We start from the raw sequence: 23,196 nt of genomic DNA on the forward strand, positions 1-23,196 counted from the left end.
ACATTGGGCTATATGGCCATTTTCACGATATTGATTCTTCCTATCCATGAGCATGGAATGAAAACACCAAAAGCAACGACAACAAAAACCAGAATTGACAAATGGGATCTAATTAAACTAAAGAGTTTCTGCACAGCAAAAGAAACTATCATTAGAGTGAACAGGCAACCTACAGAATGGGAGAAAATTTTCACAATCTATCCATCTGACAAAGGGCTAATATCCAGAAACTACAAGGAACTTAAACAAATTTACAAGAAAAAAAAAATCCCATCAAAAAGTGGGCAAAGGATATGAACAGACACTTCTCAAAAAAAGACATTTATGTGGCCAAAAAACATATGGAAAAAAAAAAGCTCATCATCACTGGTCATTAGAGAAATGGACATGAAAACCACAGAGAGATAACATTTCACGCCAGTTAGAATGGCAATCGTTAAAAAGTCAGGAAACAACAGATACTGGGGAGGATGGGGAGAAACAGGAATACTTTTACACTGTTGGTGAGAGTGTAAATTAGTTCAACCATTGTGGAAGACAGTGTGGCAATTCCTCAAGAATCTAAAACCAGAAATACCATTTGACCCAGCAATCCCATTACTGGGTATACACCCAAAGGATAATAAATTATACTACTATAAAGACACATGTACACGTATGTTTATTGCAGCACTATTCACAATAGCAAAGACTTGGAACAAACCCAAATGCCCATCAATGATAGACTAGATAAAGAAAATGTGGCACATATACACCATGGAATGCTAAGCAGCCATAAGAAAGGATGAGCTCACGTCCTTCGCAGGGACATGGATGAAGCTGGAAACCATCATCCTCAGCAAACTAACACAAGAACAGAAAAGCAAATACCACATGTTCTCACTCATAAGTGGGAGTTGACAATGAGAACACATGGACACAGGGAGGGGAACATCACACACCGGGGCCTGGCGGGGGGTTGGTGGTTAGGGAAGGGATGGCATTAGGAGAAGTACCTCATGTAGATGATGGGTTGATGGGTGCAGCAAAACACCATGGCACACGTATACCTATGTAACAAACCTGCACGTTCTGCACATGTGTCCCAGAACTTAAAATATTAAAAAAGGTAAGAGAAAATCCTGAAAGTTCTCCAGAGGAAAAAAATAAGTAATTTACAACAATTTGGTAATCACATTTCTATCAGACTTCTGATCAACAACATGTATTCAAGAAGTCAAAGAAGCAAATGGTTCTAAGGGAAACTATTTTTGAACCAATGTTTCTATAACCATTTAAACAAATATTGAAGTGGAAGGGAAAAATAAACACACTTGTAGAGACACAAAGCTTTCAACAGATTCTGAAAGAATCATTTCGGGATATAATAAAGCAAATTAACTAATAAATCCACGAAAGAAGATACAGGATGGAAGATATAGTAGTAAACAAACAAAAAATAAATCTTATAATTTAGTCTAAATAATTGTTCACATCTGCTGTAATAAAAATATGTAATTAAAATTCTACATAAAATAATTTTAATAGATGGAACTGAGAAAGAACAAAGATAAATGCATACTAAGACCATACCTTATTTGTGAAATGAAATACATACTAATTAACTCTACAGTTTGATAATAAAATCATAAGTTTAGACATGTTTATTAAAAATGTAAAAGTAATCCACTGAAAGTATATAATGGAGGAACTAATTTGCAAACCATTAGAATAGAAAAAAAAAACTTTTCCTGTTGGGAAAAAAACCACAACTCAATTATTATCAAAAGAGGGGAGAGAAAAAATGAAGCAGAACAAAATAAATTAAAAAATAAGAAAGCTCAAATAACAATAAAAGAAGCAAGGCAAACACAACGTACAAGCAGGCAGAGTAAGTCCAACCATAGCAAATGTCACAGTAAGTGTGAATTAGCTAAAAGATAGAAACAGTTAAAACAAGCAAAAAAATATAGTGATATGCTGTTTATAAGAGACAAATCAAAATCAAAATATCACTGCTGCAAAGAAAGTGGTGACAAAATACAGAGTAGGAAAATGTTAACCAAAAGAAAGCAAGTACAGAGAGATTAATATTAGACAAAAAAGAAACAAAGTGGGGGAAATAACAGACACAGACAGGCACTATGTATTAATAAGAGCTTCACTTAAGATGACGCATAAGTTACAATCTAATGACTCAGAAAAATAGCAAAAACTAGTAGAAATACAAAATATATGTACATAGCAATAAACATTGTAGAAGATTCTAACATACTGCTCTCAGAAACCGAGCAATGAAGAAGAAAAAAAGACATAGAAGATTTGAATACTTAATTAAAATATTTATGTAAGTGAAATGGATACAGCTCTGTCCCTATCAGAGACTCACTTTTAAAAAAATATTTAAGACATAAGGCCATAAGAAATCTCAACAGATTTCAAAGAGCAGATATCATAATATAGGCTAGATTCTCTGACCACCATACAATTAGAGCAACAATAAAAAGATATCTGACTCCTCTCTCCAAAAAGCAAACCTATGCACTAGTAGATTTTTAAAAACATTTTTAAAAAGCAACTCTTGAATAAGAGGAAATTAAAATAAAATTACAAGCTATTTAGAAATAAACAACAGTAAGAATTCTACATTTTGAAACCTGTAGAATATAGCTATTATATAATGCAGAGGAGAAATAAGAACCTTATTGTTTAGATTAGAAAATGAAATTTAAAGTCAATGAATAAAACATATACCTCAAGGAAGTAGAAAAAGAAAAATAAATCCAAAAAAGATATAAAAAAATAAAGAAATGTAAAATAAAAGTAATCCTAGTGGACTTACTTTTAAAAATCCAAAACTGTTTTATTTTTAAAGTCAACTGAAATAAATTTCTTTGGCTAAGAAAGACAGAAGGCAGAAAACACAATATAAGAAAGAAAAGTGAACAAAATCTGTCAGAGGAAAACATAAATTTTTAAAAACTCCATGTCAACAAACTGGAAAATATAAATAAAATGAACATTTTTATAAGAAATTATAAATGACAAATTTAAGCCCCAAAATTCCAAAATCTGAATAGAATAACAGTCCTAGCACCATTAAAAAGTAATAAAAGAAATAAAGAAGGCAACAAGATTTTCAAGGAAGTTCTAAAAGATCTATGGGCAGACAAAAGACTCACTTTATATAAACTCTTCCAAATCACAGAAATGGGGGAAGAAATTCCAACTTATTCTATGAGGCTACCAAAATTTATATACCAATCAATACTAAAAAAGGAAATGATAATAAAAGCACAGTTATATCCAGTCTCATGTACAAACATAAAAGCAAAAAATTTAAAGGATCAACAAAATAAACATAGTCATGTAAAAGACTAATACATCATGATCTTGTTGGGTTTATCTGAGGAATGCAAAGATCACTCAACATCATAAACTCTATTATAATAAAACACTACTTTAAAGGAGAAAAACAAAACTAAATCACTTCAACAGATATCAAAAAGCATTAAAATTGAAACCTGTAGAATACAGCTAGCATGCAGAAAAGAATAAGAATCACATTTCTTCACGCAAAAAATAAATAAAACAAAATGTACTCTATATACTGAAAATACACTTCTCAATTTCACAAAAGCCATTGATTAAAAAGAATAGTAAAATATCACATATAATAGTCAAACATAAAAGAATGCCATTAAGACAAAAACAAAGCAAAGAAGCATACCTGTTACCATTTCTATTTAAGTAGCCAACTAAATTAAGAAAAAAGAAAAAGTATGAGTAGTAGAAGACAAAATCACAAAGCTGTCCTTATTTGCAGATGATAAGACTATACAGAAAATCTACTGAAAACTATTAGAATAAAAGAGTTCAGTAAGTGGTCAGATATAAAATCAATAGGCAATATAAAATCAATGGTTTTTAACAAATGAATAATTAGAAAAGCAATGGAGGGAAAAAATCTTATATGAATACCAAGAAGAGTCATAAAATACCCAAAAATATATCTAACAAGAAATATACTAGAGCTATGTGAAGAAGTAATAACAGTTAACAATCATTGAGTACATATCATGTGCCAGGTAGTGTCCTAAGCACTTTTCATGTCATAAATCACTTAATCTTCTCAACAACCTTTGGATATAATACTATTATTTTTATCATCACTATTTTCAGATAAGTAAACTGAGGTCCTGTGAGGCTAAATTCCTTTCCCATACCATGTATTAGTCCGTTTTCATACTGCTGATAAAGACATACCTGAGACTGGGCAATCTACAAAAGAAAGAGGTTTAATTGGACTTATAGTTCCACATGGCTGGGGAGACCTCACAATCACGGCAGAAGGCAAGGAGGAGCAAGTCACCTCTTACACGGATGGCAGCAGGCAAAGAGAGAGAGAGTTTATGCAGGGGAATTCCTCTTTTTAAAACCATCAGATCTCATGGGACTTACTCACTACCACAAGAACACCACAGGAAAGACTTGCCCCCATGATTCAATTACCTCCCACTAGGTTCCTCCCCACAACATATGGGATTTCAAGATGAGATCTGAGTGGGGACACAGCCAAACTATATCACCATAATAATACAGCTTATAGAACCATAAACTGAACCCAGACAGTCCTTCAAAGTCTTGTTTTTAATTACTATGATATACTATGATGTTATAAAGCTCCACTCAATTATGTAAAAGAAAGATTGGAATAAGAACCAACATACAAGTGTGTCAGTTCTCTCCCATTTAATTATAAATTCAAGGAACTACCAATCAAAATCCCAAGAGCATTTTTATAATAAAACTTGAAAAGCTAATTTTTTAAATTCAGATAAAAAAAGAGTATTTGCAAGAACAGCAAATAACGATTTTTAAAAGAACAGTGAAAGAAAGGCTTGGTATTTGCCCTTCTAAATAACAAAACACATTATAAAGGCTGGGGCAGTTAAGTTCTAATGGGGCAGGAAGTGAAAAATATATCAATGAAGGGGAATAGTTCATCCAGAAACAGAACCACTTATGATAAAAATTTAGTTTATAGTACTGATTTATTTCACGTAAGTGGAAAAAGCTGAACTATTACATAAATATAGATCTGTTAGAAAAATATTAAATTAATCCTTCACCCTCCATGTACACACACTTTGCACCATATTCAAAAACAATCAAGGTAGATTAAAAGACTATATAGAAATAAACTAAGATTCTTAAATTAAAAGGGAATACATTTAAATCACAGTTACGGAAAGCATTTTTGAGTAGAAAATTACAAAATAAGAAAAACATCAAGAAAAATGTTGACAGATATGAGCTCAAAAAAATTGAAAAATTTTATAAGGCAAATAACAATGCTAAAAGTCACGCTGAGAGACTTCTGATTCCAAAATGGTGGTGTAGAAGTAGAAGCGAGCTGGCTTCACATTCCCCACAACAGGAAACCAAAACCAAATATACAGTGCCAAAATTAACACCAGCAATACCACAGAACTCAAATATCAGGATGCGCAAGTTCCCAGAGCATAGAGAAATGAAAAAATTCTTAGCAGATGGTACAAGAATAAAACTTTTCTCTTTTTTTTTTGAGACAGAGTCTCACTCTATCACCCAGGCTGGAGTGCAGTGGCACAGTCTTGGCTCACTGCAACCTCTGCCTCCCAGGTTCAAGTGATTCTCCCACCTCAGCCTCTGAATAGCTAGGACTACAGGAACATGCCACCACGCCTGGCTAATTTTTGTATTTTTACTAGATAAAAATACATTCAGTATGTTCGCCAGGCTGGTCTCGAACTCCTGACCTCGTGATCTGCCCACCTCGGCCTCCCAAAGTGCTGGGATTACAGGCGTGAGCCACCGCGCCTGGCCAAGAATTGAACTTTCATACCCATGATGATCTTTCCCCTAATCTGCCCATCTTCTAATATGCAGAAAATTTCCTCCTGACTCACAGTTTCTACACCAGAAAAAGCGAGAGCAAGGTGGACAACCAGCTTCCTCACTATCCTGGGCTCCCCAGCAGGAGATCTGCCCCTGCTGCAATCCACTAGAAGCCTCACAAGTGCCTGGAGGGAGAAACGTCCTTGAGGACAGCAGGAAACTACCGTCCTCAGCCCTGGAAAACTGTGAAAGGTAACTCAGACAAATCATGTGGCCGTTCAGCAGCATCGCACTGCAGGAAGTATGTTCCACAGGGCCCTTGGGCACAAACCCCCCATCAACCTTCCTACACAGATGGGAAATCCCCCTTAGGACCTTCCCTACTTAGGACAGGGCAGTGTTCTGATGATTTACTAGAGCCAAGGCCAACCTGGGTTATAGCACCACCTAGTGCCGAAAAGAAGGCAGCAACCTAGGAGAACAATTTAAAAAAAAACAGGTAAATTATGAATAATCTTCAAGCAAATATACCCAATGAAAACAAAACAAAACAAAAACTAGACAGAGAAGACTGGGAGAGGTCATTAATCCTTCAGTGCAAAGACATAGATGTACATTGACAAGAAACAACAGCAAACAGAGAAGCAGGACCTGCCCAAACAAAGCAAGGAAGCAGTGACTGACCCTAACAAAAAAGCAATACGTGAGCTCTCAGATAAGGAATTAAAAATAATAGTTTTAAGGAAACTCAGTGATCTCCAAAGTAACATAAAAAAGTAATTCAGGAATTAATCAAAGAAATTTAACAAACAGATTGAAATAACTTAAAAATCAAACAAACATTGAAATTGAGAAATATATTTACTGAATTAAAAAATTCATTCAAGGCTCTGAACAACAGAATAGATCAAGTAGAGGAAATAATCTGTGACCTCAAAGATAGGTTATCTGAAAATACACAGAGGAGCAAAAAGTAAAACAAAAAAAATGAAAGAAACAGATTGCCTACAAGATACAGAAAATTACCTCAAAAGACCAATCTAAGAATTATTGGTGTTTAAGAGGGAATAAAGCAATAGCAAGGGGTAGAAAGCTTATTCGAAGAAATAATAGCAGAAAATTTTCCCAAATTTGAGAAGGAGACAAATATCCAGGTTTGGAAGCTCAGAGAACACCAAATAGATCCAACCCAAATAAGACTACCCCAAGGCATATAAGAATCAAACTCTCAACAGTCAAAGACAAAGAGAGAATCCTAAAAGCAGCAAGAGGAAAGAAGCAAGTAGCATGTAAAGGAGCTCCAATTTGTCTAGCAATATAATTTTCAGTTGAAACCATACTGGCCAGTAGACAGTGAAACAATATTTCCAAAGTGCTGAAAAACAAATACTGCTATTCAAGAATACTACATCCAGCAAAGCTATCCTTCAAATATAAAAGACAGATAAAGGTATTTCCTAGACAAACAAAAGCTGAAAGAATTCATCACCACCAGACCCATCTTACAAGAAATGCTCAAGGTATTTTTTCAATCTGAAAAAAACAAAATACTAAGGTAAAATAAAAATCTTTTCAAGATATAAGATCCACTGGTAAAATAAACTACATGAACAAACCCAGAATATTATAATTGTGGTGCACAATCTACTCATTATGCTAGTATGAAACCCAAAAGACAAATCTATCAAAAACAATAATATCTACAGCAGCCTGTTAAGAGAGAGTAATATAGGGCTGGGTGCGGTGGCTCACACCTGTAATCCCAGGACTATGGGAGGCCGAGGCGGGCAGATCACGAGGTCAGCAGTTCGAGACCAGCCTGGCCAACATGGTGAAACCCCATCTCTACCAAAAATACAAAAAATTAGCCGGGCATGGTGGCGTGCATCTGTAGTCCCAGCTACTTGGGAGGCTGAGGCAGAAGAATTGCTTGAACCCAGGAGGCAGAGGTTGTGGTGAGCCAAGATGGCACCACTGCACTCCAGCCTGAGTGACAGAGTGCAACTCTGTCTCAAAACCAAAAAAAAGAGAGATAGTAATATAAAAATATGTAAATTGAGACAACTAAAAGTCAAAATGTGGGGGTGATCAAATTAAAGTTTAGAGGGTTTTTTTTTCATTTTTTTCTTTTTTTGTTCGTTTCTATTCTTTGTCATCTAAGTTGTCATCTCTTTATAATAACTTGTTATATCTCTAAGATGTTTTTGGTAAGCCTTATGGTAACCACAGTGCAAAAATTTATTACAGACACACTGACAATAAGAAGTAACAAACTAAAACATACAACCAGAAAAAAATCAGCCACAAAGGAAGACAGTAAGAAAGAAAGTGAGGGGTTATAAAACAACCATGAAATGAGCAACAAAATCACAGTAGTAAGCCCTTACTTATCAACAATAACACTAAATGTAAATAGACTCAATTATGCAATTAAAAGTCACAAAGGAGCTAAATTGATTAAAAAAACAAGACCCAACTTATGCTGCCTATAAGAAATTTATCTATAAAGACAAATAGATTCAGAGTGAAGGGATGGCAAAAGATATTTCATGCAAGTAGAAACGAGAAAAGCAGGAGTAGACACGTCAGATAAAACAGATTACAAGTCAAAGGCTATAAAAAGACACAAAGAAGGTCACTATCTAATGATAAGGGAGTCAATTCAGCAAAAGAATATAACAATTACATATATCTGCGCACCCAACACTGGAGCACCCAAAAATATAAAGCAAACTCTAATAGATTCAAAGGAAGAGATAGACTGAAATACAGTAACACTAGGGGACTCCTAAACCCCACTCTCAGTTATGGAGAGATCATCCAGACAGAAACCAATAAGAAATCTTAGAGTTAAACTGTATGGTAGATCAAACAGGTCTAAATGACATTTACACAACATTTCACCCAACAGCTGCAGAATACACACTGTTTTCATCAGCACATGGAACATTCTTCAGAATAGACCACATCTTAGGCCACAAAACAAGTCTCAGCAAATTCAAAAAAGTAGAAATTAGCCAGGTGCGGTGGCTCACACCTGTAATCTCAGCATGGGAGGCCAAGGTGGGTGGATCACCTGAGTTCGGGAGTTCGAGACCAGACTGACCAACATGGAGAAACCCTGTCTCTACTAAAAATACAAAATTAGCTGGGCATGGTGGCACATGCCTGTAATCCCAGCTACTCAGGAGGCTGAGGCAGGAGAATCACTTGAACTTGGGAGGCAGAGGTTGCGGTAAGCCAAGACTGTGCAATTACGCTCTAGCCTGGGCAACAAAAGCGAAACTCCGTTTCAAAAAGAAAAAAGAAAAAAAAAGTAAATATCATATCAAGTATTTTTTCTGACCACAGTGGAATAAAACTAGGAATCAATAACAAGAGAAACATGTAAACTACACAAATACATGAAAATTAAGCAACATGCTCCAGAATGATTAACGGGTCAATGTAGAAATTCAGAAGGAAATTTGAAAATCTCCTGAAACAAATGAAAAAGGAAGTACAATACACCAAAATCTATGGGATGCAACAAAAGCAGTGCCAAGAGGGAAGTTTATAGCATTAAATACCTACATCAAAATGTTGAAAGCCTTCAAATAAATAACCTAATGTTATTTATAACCTCAAGGAACTAGAAAAGCAAGAACAAATGAAACTCAAAATTACAAGAAAAGAAATAATGATCAGAGCATCAGAGCACTGAGTGGTCTTTTAAACAAGAAAAAATGATGAAAGCATAAATAAATAAAATTGAGACCAAAAAAAAACACCACAGATCAACAAAATGAAAAGTTGTTTTTTGAAAAGATAAAAAAAGTTTGAAAAAGCTTTAGCAAAACTAAGAAAAAGAGAAGACCCAAATAAATCAAATTGAAAATGAAAAAGACTTAAGAACTGAGACCATAAGAAATACAAAGAATCATTAGAGATGATTATGAACAACTATGTACCAACAAATTGGAAACCCTAAAAGAAATGGATAAATTCCTGGACGCATGCAACTTACCAAGACTGAACCAGGAAGAAACAGAAAATCTTAACCGACCAATAATGATAAACAAGATTGAAGCTGTAATAAAAAGGTGCCCATCAAAGAAAATCCCAGGACCTGATGTCTTCACTGCTGAATTGTACCAAACATTTAAAGAAAAACTACTACCAATTCTACTCAAACTCTTCAAAAAAACTGAAGAGGAAGGAATTCTTTCAAACTCATTCCACAAGGCCAGCATTGCCCTGATACCAAAATCAGACAAATACAACCAAAAAGGAAAACTACAAGCCAATATCACCGATGAACACAGATGTAAAACTCCTCGACAAAATACAAGCAAATTTCAACACACATTAAAAGGATCATTCACCTTTATCAAATGAGATTCATCCCAGGAATGGAAGGATGGTTGAGCATATACAAATAAATAAACATGATACATCACATTAACAGAATCAAGGACAAAAACCATAGGATCATTTCAATTGATGATGAAAAATCATTTGATAAAATTCAACATCCCTTTATGATAAAAACCCTTAACAAACTGTGTAAAGAAATAATATACCTCAAAATAATAAAAACCATGTAAGATAAACACATAGTTAACATTATACTGAATGAGAAGAAATTGAAAGCCTTTCCTCTAAGATCTGAAATAAGATAGGGATGGCCCACTGTCCCCACTTTTAAGTCCTGGCCATAGCAATTAGGTAAGAGAAAGAAATATGGGGCATTCAAATCAGAAAGAAAGAAGTCAAATTAGTCTTGTTTGAGAATGACATGATCTTATATTTAGAAAAAACTAAAGATACCACCAGCAAACTGTTAGAACTGATAAATGAATTCAGCAAAGTGGCAGAATACAAAAGCTGCATACAATTAGTAGCATTTCTATGTGCCACCAGCAAACAATCTGAAAAAGAAATCAAAAAAGCAATCCCATTTATAACAGCTACAAAGAATATAAAATACCTAGAAGTCAACTTAACCAAAGAAGTGAAAGATCTATACAAAGAAAATTATAAAATACTGATGAAAGAAATTGAAGAGAATGCAAAACATAATGGAAAGATATTCCTCACTCATGAATTGGAAGAACATTGTTGAATATTAAATACCACCCAAAGCAATTTACAGATTCAATACAATATCAAAATACCAGTGGTATTCTTCACAGAAATAGAAAAAAATCCTAAAATTTATATGGAACCACAGAAGACACTGAATAGCCAAAGCAATCCTGAGCAAAAAGAACAAAGAACATCACACTACGTGACTCCAAGATATACTAAAGTTACAGTAACCAAATCAGCATGGTACTGGCATAAAAACAGACACAGAACAATGGAACAGAAGAAGACAGAACCCAGATGTAAATCCACACATTTACAGCCAACTCATTTTTGACAATGGCATAAAAAATGTGCAAAGGGGAAAGGACAGTTTCTTCAACAAACGGTGCTGGGAAAACTGAATGTACATATGCAGAACAATGAAACTAGACCCCTATCTCTCACCATATACAAACATCAAATCAAAATGGATTAAAGACTTAAATGTAAGACCTAAAACTATGAAATTACTAGAAAGCCAGTTAGAAAACATTGGGGACACTCTCCAGGAAATTGATCTGGGCAAAGGGGTGTGTGTGGTGCCAGCGGGGGGGGATGTGGGTGTGTGTATGTGTGTCTGTCTCTGTGTGTGTGTGTGTGTGTGTAAGACCTCAAAAGCAAAGGTAATTAAAACAAAAATAGACAAATGGCACTACATCAAGCTAAAAAGTTTCTGCAAAGCAAAGAAGACAATCAACAAAGTGATGAGACAAACCACAGAATAGGAGAAAATATTTGCAAACTATCCATCTGACAGAGGATTAATATCCAGAATATATAAGAAGTTCAAACAACTCAATGGCAAAATACCAAATAATCTAATTTTAAAATGGGCAGAAGATCTGAGTAAACATTTCTCAAAAGACAACATACAAATAGCCAAAGGTATATGGAAAAATGCTCAACATCACTAATCATCAGAGAAATGTAAACCAAAACCACAAAGAGGTATCATCTTGCCCCAATTGAAATGGCTTTTATCAAAAAGACAGGGAATAACGAATACTAGTGAGGATGTGGAGAAAGGGGAACCATCGGATGCTGTTGGTAGGAATGTAAATCAGTACAGCCATTTTGGAGAATAGTATGGAGGCTCCTCAAAAAACTAAAAATAGAACTACTATATGATCCAGCAATTCTATTACTGGAAAGAAACTGAACCTATCAAAGAGATATCTGTATTCCCTTGTTTATTGCAGCACTATTCACAATAGACAAAATACAGAATCAACCTAAGTGCCATAGTGGATGAATGCATAAAGAAATGTTGTACATATACACAACAGAATACTATTCAGCCATAAGAAAGTATGAAATCCTGTCACTGTAGCAACATGGATTGAACTGGAGGTCATTATGTTAAGTGAAATAAGCCAAGCACAGAATGACTAATATAACATGTTCTCACTCATGTGTAGGAACTAAAAAAGTGGATCTCATTAAGATGGAGAGTAGACTGGTAGTTACCAGAGGCAAGGTAACAGGGTGGGGATGAAGACAGGTTGATTTAATGGGATGAAATATACAGTTAAATAGAAGAAATAAGACCTACTGTTCAACAGATCAATAGCGTAACTATAGTTAACAATCATCTATGGTACATTTCAAAATAGCTAGAAGAGAATAATTAGAAGGTTTGTAGCATAAAGAAAAGAAATATTTAAGGGGATGAATATCCCAATTACCTCTATTTTAACTTTACAAATTATAGGAATGTATCATATACCCTGAAAATATGTACATCTATAATCTACCAATATACTTTTTTAAAGTTTTTTTAAGTTGAGTTGATGGAGAAAGAAGGAGGTGTGTGTAATTCATAAAGGATAATATAGGGGATATTTGTAGTGATGCACTGGTAGATTTGTATCAAACCTGATGGACTGTGTTCATGTCCTGGTTATCATATTGTACTTTGGTTTTGCAAAATGCCACCATTAGGGAAAATTACAACCACTTAACCCAGTAATATTATTTCTGAGAATCAATAGTAAATAAATACTTGTCTAAGTATCTAACAATGTAAGTATAAAGACTGGCATTGTTCTCAAAAGTGAAAAATTAAAATCAACCTGAATGCCCATCAACAGAGAAGTAGTGATGTACAGGTGGACCATCCCTTATCTGAAATGCTTGGGACCAGATATGTTTCAAATTTCTAATTTTTTTCAGATTTTGGTAAAATATCAACATTTGGAAAATCTGGGTGAAAGGTACATGAGAATTTTCTGTATTATCTTTAAAACTTTGAAAAGTCAAATTTTTTCAAAAACTTTAAAAGGGTAAGTTAAATCTAATATAAAGTGACAGATAATAAATATCTAGAAGATAGATTTAAATCCCAAGTAGCAAAATAATTTCTACAGTAGAAGAGAGATTGGGGGAGCTGAGGTGGAGAATGAGGACGCACTTTTATATTGCTTTACCTATTTATGAAAGTTTAAATATTTTTCAATGAGTTAATATTTGTAATACTAATTGAAGCTCCTCCCTTCATTCCCACTCCATCCTCTGTCCCCAAAATTAATGCCTCTTGAACAAGTGCTGAACCACTTGGCAAACAACAAGGGAGAGTGAGGTATATGGGAAGTAAAGAAAACTATTGCTTGGCAATCAGGCAAGAGAAAGAAATAAAGGGCATCCAAATAGGAAGAGAGGAAGCCAAACTACATGTGTTTGCAAACGACATGATTCTGTATCTAGAAAACCCCATAGTCTCAGCCCAAAAGCTCCTTTGGCTAATAAACAACTTCAGCAAAGTTGCAGATACAAAATCAATGTACAAAAGTCACTAACATTCCTATACATTAACAACAGCCAAGCTGAGAGTCAAATCAGGAAAGCAATCTCATTCACAACTGCTATAAAAAGAATAAAATACCTAGAAATACGCCTAACCAGGGAAGTGAAAGATTCCCACAAGGAGAATTACAAAACACTGCTCAAATAAATCAGAGAAGACACAAACAAATGGAAAAACATCGCATGCTCCTGTATAGGAAGAATCAATATCATTAAAACGACCTTACTGCCCAAAGCAATTTACAGATTCAATGCTATTCCTGTCAAACTACCAATGACATTCTTCACAAAACTAGAAAAAATTATCTTAAAATTCATATGGAACCAAAAAAGAGCCTGAATAGCCAAAGCAATCCTAAGCAAAAAGAACAAAGCTGGAGGTACCACATTACCCAACTTCAAATTATACTAAAGGGGTACAGTAACCAAAACAGCATGGTACTGGTACAAAAACAGACACATAGGTCAAAGAAACAGAATAGAGAGCCCAGAAATAAGGCTGCACACCTACAACCATCTGATCATCAACAAAGCTGATAAAATGAAGCAATGGGAAAAGACTCCCTATTCAATAAATGGTGCTGAGATAACTGGCTAGCTATGTGCAGAAGATTGAAGCAGGACCCCTTCCTCACACCACATACAAAAATTAACTCAGGATGAATTAAAGACTTAAATGTAAAAGCCAAAACTATAAAAACCCTGGAAGACAACCTAGGTAATACCATCCTGGACATAGGAACGGGCACAGATTTCATGACAAAACACCAAAAGCCATTACAACAAAAGCAAAAATTGACAAGTGGGATCTAATTAAACTAAAGAGCTTCTGCACAGCAAAAGAAACTATCAACAAAGTAAACAGACAGCCTACAGGGTGGGAGAAAGTATTTGGAAACTATGCATCTGACAAAGGTCTAATATCGAGCATCTATAAGGAACTTAAACTTACAAGAGAAAAAGAAACAACTCATTAAAAAATGGGCAAAGGACATGAACATTTTTCAAAAGCAGACATACATACAGTCAACAAGCATATGAAAAAAAGCTCAATATCACTGATCATTAGAGAAATGCAAATCAAAACCTACCATCTCGCACCAGTCAGGATGGCTATTATTAAAATGTCAAAAAATTGGCTGGGCGCGGTGGCTCAAGCCTGTAATCCCAGCACTTTGGGAGGCCGAGATGGGTGGATCACGAGGTCAGGAGATCAAGACCATCCTGGCGAACACGGTGAAACCCCGTCTCTACCGAAAAATACAAAAAACTAGCCGGGCGAGGTGGCGGGCGCCTGTAGTCCCACTACTCAGGAGGCTGAGGCAGGAGAATGGCGTAAACCCGGGAGGCAGAGCTTGCAGTGAGCTGAGATCCGGCCACTGCACTCCAGCCTGGGCGACAGAGTAAGACTCCGTCTCAAAAAAAAAAAAAAGTCGAAAAATTACAAATGCTGGAGAGGCTGCAGAGAAAAGGAAATACTTACACACTGTTAGTGGGAGTGTACTATTTCAACCATTGTGGAAAGCAGTATGGCAATTCCTCAACGAGCTAAAAAGTAGAACTACCATTCAATTCAGGAACCCCATTACTGAGTATATACCCAGAGTAATATAAAGCATTCTGTCATAAAGACACACGCATGCAAATGCTCACCGTAGCACTATTTACTATATCACAACAGCAAAGATATGGAACCTAAATGTCCATAAATGACAGATTGGATAAAGAAAATGTGGTACATATACCATGGAATACTATGCCACCATAAAAAAGAACGAGATCATGTCTTTTCCAGGAATGTGGATAGAGCTGGAGGCTATTATCTTTAGCAAACTAACACAGGAACAGAAAACTAAATACTGCATGTTCTCACTTACAAGTGTAAGCTAAATAATGAGAACACATGGACACACTGAAGGAAACAACAGACACTGGGGTCTTGAGCATGGAGGGTGGGAGGAGGGAAAGGAGCAGAGAAGGTAACTGTTGGCTATTGGGCTTAATACCTGAGTGATGAAATAGTCTGTAAAACAAACCTCTGTGACACGAGTTTACCTACATAACAAACCTACATGTGTACCCCTGAACCTAAAATAAAAGTCTAAAAGAAAAGTAATGCTTGGATCCAATTCAGTGGCGTATCTTACATGTAATTTTAAAATCCAAATTAAGATTCCATCCTGGTATCCATATAAAGAGGTCTATGTCCTGTGAATGAAATAAGATCTCTACGTAAGGAATGCCAAAGTAGAATCACAGTCCTGTAGATTTCGCAGATGAGAATCCATACTAACCACATAGGTGGTCATGATGGGCAGTGACTCATTTTGAAACCCTCCACTAGCCTGTTATCTTCTGTAGCCACTCAATAAAGGACTTCTGAAAATGATTCTAAACTTTAATCATCTGTATGACTGTAAATGAAGCTTACTAAAAGCCACCAATAAGATGGAGGGAAATAATTAACTAAAGATTTTGTTTTGCACAAATGGACTATTTAAAGAGGAAAAAATATAACTTAATGGAAGAAAACATCTACAAAAGTTTGAGATATGGGATTTGGGTCCAGAGTTCCAAAAAATTACCACAACATAAATTAGTAAACACACCTAGCCCAGCCCTGAAGAAACATCTTGTTTTCTGTCATTAGTCCACTTTCATTTTCTTCAGTGTTCAGTATTCTTGGCATTACCCCCACCCTTTGTTTCAAACTCTTGATTTTCTTTTGATTTTTTACAAAGTTATTTTTTGTATTTTCTTCGCTTTCAGGAAACACTGCCTAAGTTTATGGCAACATATAAATTTAAGATAATTTTTACCCTGCAAATTCAACTCACTTTCTGCATATAACCCTGGAACCTATATCTGATTCCCTGGCACTCTCCATAAATCATATTCACAATTTCAAAATTCAATTTGACATTTCACACATAAAATGCAGACTTGTGTATCACGTGCATTCTGAAATTCTGATGACTGCTATCTATTCGAAATTTTTTTTTAATTTAAGTGGAAATAGGTCACCTTTAAACTGATATTGCCAAACCACAGGCCACCACTGACCATGTGCTTGAACATCACTTCTACTGAAATTCTCTTGACATGATTGTCATGTTGAAAGGAGACTCTGCCACTGGTCTGATTACTGCTGTTAGTGCCTCAGCCCAAAGCAGAATGATAAAAGGTTTTGAATCCTATGTTTAAAACTAATGTCAAAGCTGGGCACAGTGACTCACGCCTGTAATCTCAGCACTTTGGGAGGCCAAGGTGGGCGGATTACCTGAGGTTAGGAGTTCAAGACCAGCCTGAGCAACATGGCGAAATCCCATTTCTACTAAAAATACCAAAAAATTAGCCTGGAGTGGTGGCACATGCCTGTAATCCCAGCTACTTGGGAGGCTGAGGTGGGAGAATCACTTGAACTCAGGAGGCAGAAGTTGCAGTGAGCTGAGATAGCACCACTGCACTCCAGCCTCAGCAACAAGAGTGAAACTCTGTCTCAAAAAAAAACAAAAACAAAACAAAACAAAAAAACCACGATGTCAAATATTCACAAGAACTATATGAAATAAATAATGCCAAAACACCTCTTCTCTGAGGCCAATAAAGCTTGAAAGTTTGAATTTTCATATTTCTATACAGAAAATTAAATTATTTTCAGAATGAGCAGCACTTTACTATCTAAGACCAAACCTGGAAATTACATAGTTTCAAGATTTGAAAATTGTTTTGGACAGCTGTAGAATCCTACCCAGCAAAGATAAGGGGATACGATAATCACCAGGGAAAGAAATGGTAAAAAATGTGTCATATTATAAACTGCACCAGATTAGAGGTTCAAATATCAGAGGCCATAAATGAAAGAGGACTCAAAAAAAAGATCCACCTTGGACCAGAACTAATCCTTTAGGACTAAGAATTAATGTCTTTTCTAGTCTCTTACTGGGTGTTAACGTTAAAACCTACGGGACCACACCATTGTCCATAATCTTGTGTGGCAAACTATGCACCATATTTTAACAAGCTAAAAATACATGTATGTTGGCCAGGTGTCATGGCTTATGCCTGTAAACCCAGCACTTTGGGAGGTCAAGGCGGGCAGATCACCTGAAGTCAGAAGTTCAAGACCAGCCTGGCCAACAAGGTGAAACTCCGTTCCTACTAAAAATACAAAAAAATTAGCCGAGCAGGGTGGCGCATGCCTGTAATCCCAGCTACTTGGGAGGCTGAGGGATGAGAATTGCTTAAACCCACGAGGGGGAGGTTGCAGTGAGCCAAGATGGCACCACTGCACTCCAGCCTGGGCAAAAGGATGAGACTCCATCTTAAAAAATAAAAATTAAAAAAAAAAATGTATGTCCTACGTTTAAAGGGAGCTTGGGAGTGATGGGGAGGAAACAGTAGGTCAAAATCAATAATGAAGTGGAATTAAGGGCAAATCTTTTACAGAAGAAAACTACAGAGGCACTGCTAGCCCCGAGGAGGTGGGGAACGGTGATGCTATCCCTTCTTGGCATCATCACAGTACTCGTGTCAGAGGCCATGAAATGTACAGCATCCTCGGTTCAGAAATTATGAATCCTCTTTACACTGATTCTTCCTTATAAATCCCAGCCCTGTCTTTAAAGGCTTTTCTTGTGATTAAACTAAAACAAAATTTTGCTGAAAAACAAATTAGAAAATCCAGTGTGATCTATGTGCCAAAGTGAAAGTGTGCATGTTTTACGTCTCATTCATTTTCTTTATTTTATAATTAACTGCCTAAATGGCTAGAGAAGCTCTGGCTTCATTACACAATCTGGAAACAGCAAGAACATCTTTCCAAAGATGTAGCTGTCAAATTATCCCTCTAATAATGTATTGTTTTCTAATGCCAGTGTAGAAATGCCAAGGTACTCTGACAGATAACTGTTTCAAAATCCTTTTAAATAGCATGAAATATCGGTTTTGGAACCAGCTGGCAACTAGAAGGGCAGAGGCAGCAGGAAAAGGGGAAGACAGTAATGGAGATGTTGATAATTCTGGGACTCCTTTCTGACACTGGTATATTAATGCTGGCACAGGGGTTCCCAGCATTTGTGGAACAGCCATTAGACTGAATATTTTTTTCCAAAAGAAAAAAAAAAAAAAAAGCCCTCCATTTCTGTGTAGATTAGGAATTCCACATGTTGGAATATGAGAAAAAACATACATCAGAAATAAGGAGAGAAGATCATCTAAAAGTGTGTTATCAAATAGTTATTTGCTAACTGTGGAAAGAAATTTCTAAATTTCACCTCATTGGGAAAAGCAAAAGAAGTTCTCTGTAACCTGACGTGTCTACATGGGTCTTAACACCTTAGTCTAAAACCATATGGTAGCTACTGGCCACCTGTGGCTGTTGGGCATCAGTCCAAATTCATATGTGCTGTATGTTGCAAAACATACACTGGATTCAAAGACTTTGTATTAAAAAAAAGAATGTAAAATATCATCAATATTTTTCATATTGAAATTTAAATGATAATATTTTAGATATATTGGATTAAATAAAACCATTATCAAAATTAATTTAACTTATTCTTTTTACTTTTCTTTTCTTTTTTTTTTTTTTTGAGATGGAGTCTCACTCTGTCGCCCAGGCTGGAGTGCAGTGGCCGGATCTCAGCTCACTGCAAGCTCCGCCTCCCGGGTTCATGTCATTCTCCTGCCTCAGCCTCCCGAGTAGCTGGGACTACAGGCGCCCGCCACCACACCCGGCTAGTTTTTTTTTTGTATTTTTTAGTAGAGACGGGGTTTCACCGTGTTAGCCAGGACGGTCTCGATCTCCTGACCTCGTGATCCGCCCGTCTCAGCCTCCCAAAGTGCTGGGATTACAGGCTTGAGCCACTGCACCCGGCCTCTTTTTTCTTTTCTTAAGGTGGCTATACTAGAAAATTTAAGATTAAATTTGTCCCTTATTGTGGCTCTCATTATATTTCTACCGTACAACACTGAAATACAAAATAAATCGCCCTGGATTAAATTGCCTTTACAATCTCTTCTAGCTGCAGTGTTCTGAGACTAAAAAACTGCAGGCTCAAGCTAAGTTTTAAGTAAAATGTTATTTTAGAGAAACCTAGCTTTTGTCACTATTTCATTCTTTCTCCACACTTTTTCATACAGAAAATAACGATAAAATTGCCATTTGGTCATATTCCTTTTTGCTTCACACTCTCCTGATGTCTGTCCATTTTTAATGATCTGTAATGAGTAATAAACTCTGCAGGTTTTTTTCAGTTTTAATATCTATAAATTAGGAGTCAAGGTATTAGAATGCTTTAGAAGTCTTATATTCCAGTGGTCTCTAAACATGCTGGCACCTCTGAATCACCTGGGGAACATTTGAAAAAGACTGATTCCTCGGCTTGATATCTGGACACTCTGACTTAGTAGGTCAAAATGAGGCCCCAGATCCTGTACTTCTCAAGAAACATCCCAGGTTCCTCCGAGGCTTGAAGTTTGGAAACCACTGGTCTAGTCCAACTTTATCGGTAACTAGGATAAGATGAACTGTCCCAGGGCTAAAGCCCAGCGACCTCAGACCTGGAGCCAGGACGCAGGGCTCCTAACTCTAGCTCACCACCATTGTTGAAAAACGTTCTGTCAAACACACACATACTCCTCCAGAGCTCCAGCCATCAGTATATCCTCTTTGTCAGTTTTAACATCCAACTCTGGTTCTCCATTAAGCAGAAGCTTCAAGTTATAAATAACCAGCAAAGTTCCTGGTAGAAAAATAGATGTTTGACTTGTCAGTATTTTAAATACACTAAGTGCTAGTCATTGTGCTATCATCTCATCTATGGAACTGAATCTGTTATAAAATTTTCTTTTGTACTTCAGGAAATAGTATGTTTGGCTAAGTCTTTGGCTAAACCAAGATATGTCTTATAGCAAGTTCCACTCCCTGCCAAAGAGTGCTGAGTTTCTACAGTATGGTGCCTCTTATTACTATTCAATTCATTACAAGTCTTTCAATGTGGATTTTTAAACTTTGGCACTTTTTTCATAATTTGCATTATGAAATTTGTTAAGAGCATGAGCCAAGCTTGTGTTATAGGTAAAGCTCTCATTGGTAGTACTAAATTTAACACATATAAAAACAAAGAAGGGTTTTTAAATATTGTACAAATAAGAAGTATTGTTTTCATACACTATAGCAGGTGTTAGTAAATTTTTTCCGCAAAGGGCCAGACAGTAAATATTTCAGGCTTTGCAGGCCATACGGTCTCTGTTGCAACTATTCACAATGTAGCTCTGCCATTGAAGCATGAAAACAGCAACGGATAATACATAAATGAATGAGTGTGGTTGCGTTCCAATAAAACTTGATTTACAAGAACAGGTAGGGGGCCACATTTGACCCGAGACCATAATTTGCTGACCCCTGCTCCAAGGCACGGTTAACAAAAATGTCCAAATTATTTCCAGTTGATTATGATACAAAGTCAAACAGGATCATCAGAGAAATTAAGAGGACAACTAACTATACTTTTTGGTAGTTTTAAACACAAGGGAGAATAGCATAGTAGCTAAGAACATGGGCTTTCAAGCCTAAATGTCTGTGTCTAAATCCTGGATCAACTGTGTCAATAGACACAGTGCATTCGACATGTTGAACAGAAAGTTGGTGGAAGTGGAAAGAATGAGGGAAAAGATCTGTTAATCTGGAGAAGAATGTCTGCAATGCTTTTGCTAACTCTTTGCCACAGAGACATGAATTCATTACTTCATAAGTTGCTAACTCTCTTACATACCTGTTACCACCCTATCTCAAATGATGCAATAAGTGTCTCCTAACTTTGCTATCTAGTGCAGCGACTGTGGAGTCCCTGTGGTCATAGCCTGTATCATCCTCTTCTCACCCAGTTTCACCAAGCTCATGCAAGTACACATCCTTCTCCCAGGGTCAGGGATTTACAATAATTTATGTTTGGATGCTCTTAAGACAAAGCTCACATGGATAAAATAAATGACTGTCCCCAGCGTGAATCCACATGAGATTATAAGAACAAAAAAAAAGAAAACATATGTACAGTGTCTTTGATAAGACACTGAAAACAAATACTTCCCTCAAATTGTCAGAGTTTTGATGATCTTACCACATTTTCCATAGATCACATCAAACTGCTGCATCAATTCTGCTTCAGTTTTAAATGGTGAGTATTTGTAAATTATAGATAATTCCATTGCAAATTTCTGGGGATCATCTGTGACAGATTCTCTGGTTCTTATTAACCATGAGGGCATTGGAACTACAACCTATTTAAAAAAAAAAAAAACCACAACAATTTATTATAAAATACACAAAAAACATTATTCTTTTGTCTTATCTATTTCATTCCACTCTTCATCTAGACAAATTACAAAACACTTGAGTTAAAAGTTCATTTTCCTCCTATAATCTAGTTGTATAAGAGACACATAACAAATGTGTATAGACAGGATTGTATTTTAAAATACTCCATTGTGGAATATGGGAACAGATGGAGTGTACTTCAACTCCCTCTTGAAGGGTAGAATGGCAGAGGAAACAACAGAATCAGCATTTTAAAAGTTGAAAAGCAGATGACAGCACACGCAAGAAAAGCAATCTAAAACCCAAGCCAGAAAGAAGAGCCAGCCTGATTTGCAATTCAGAATTCCTGCGCTGAAATGCTCAGGGACTGATGGCAGGAGTTAACTCTAGAGTTGGGGTAGGGGGAGAGGAGAACTAGAAGTAGCATCTACATCCCCATCTGGCTCCTCCTCAGCCTCCAGGGTCTGGATATTTATTCTCTGGAAAGAGTAGAACAATGGATTTCTAGACTGGAAGACATACCAGGCACTGCTGTTGGGGGCACCTTACTGAGATTAGATAGACTGAATGAAAGTACACTTTGCAGATGCTGAGAACCTCAGATCTCATCTCTCATTTGTCTCCCAGAGGCTGACAGGTAGGCCTGGAGGCAGAAGACTAGGAGTCTTTCTTGAAAAATCTGACCAACCCAGAAGGAAAGACGCAAAGACAGTTACATTAAGGATTCCCCAGTAAAAAAAAAAAAAGCTCAGTTAGATCACATGACTGTGACAGTCACAGCAGCCAGGCCCCACTCACACTCTCAGAGCTCGCACTCAGCATCTTATTGGACTAATCTTTAAAGTATTCAGGAGTAATGGCCATCTAAGAAAAGCCTCTAATATGATAATAGAGAACAAACAATTATAAACAAAGCAACTCAGTAAAAACAGAAACCATAAAAAGAAGATGAAAATTTCAACAGGGCAAAAATCAATTACTGTTAATATCTTCAGAGTTATAAGAGAGAATACTGTATTCATGAAACAAGAATGAGATATCCTTGAAAAAGAAACATTCAGCGAATAAGACAGACTTCTTGGAAATTAAGAATATGATTACAGAAA

General features: G+C 36.2%; 1 protein-coding gene across 4 annotated transcripts in view; it reads right to left on the bottom strand.

Moving 5' to 3' along the window:
- The window catches only part of MORC1 (MORC family CW-type zinc finger 1), a 160,458-nt gene that overhangs the window by 115,686 nt on the left and 21,576 nt on the right, over positions 1 to 23,196 (bottom strand). For all 4 annotated transcript variants that reach the window (XM_031662990.1, XM_031662989.1, XM_031662988.1 and 1 more), the window contains exons 7-8: positions 21,894 to 22,053; positions 20,411 to 20,516 (exon numbers count right to left, since the gene is read on the bottom strand). In XM_031662990.1, coding sequence (XP_031518850.1) covers positions 20,411 to 20,516; positions 21,894 to 22,053 — 266 coding nt within the window. The remainder of the gene's footprint in view (positions 1 to 20,410; positions 20,517 to 21,893; positions 22,054 to 23,196) is intronic.

The sequence above is a fragment of the Papio anubis genome, chromosome 2 (genome assembly GCF_008728515.1).
Source record: "Papio anubis isolate 15944 chromosome 2, Panubis1.0, whole genome shotgun sequence".
NCBI lineage: Eukaryota > Metazoa > Chordata > Mammalia > Primates > Cercopithecidae > Papio > Papio anubis.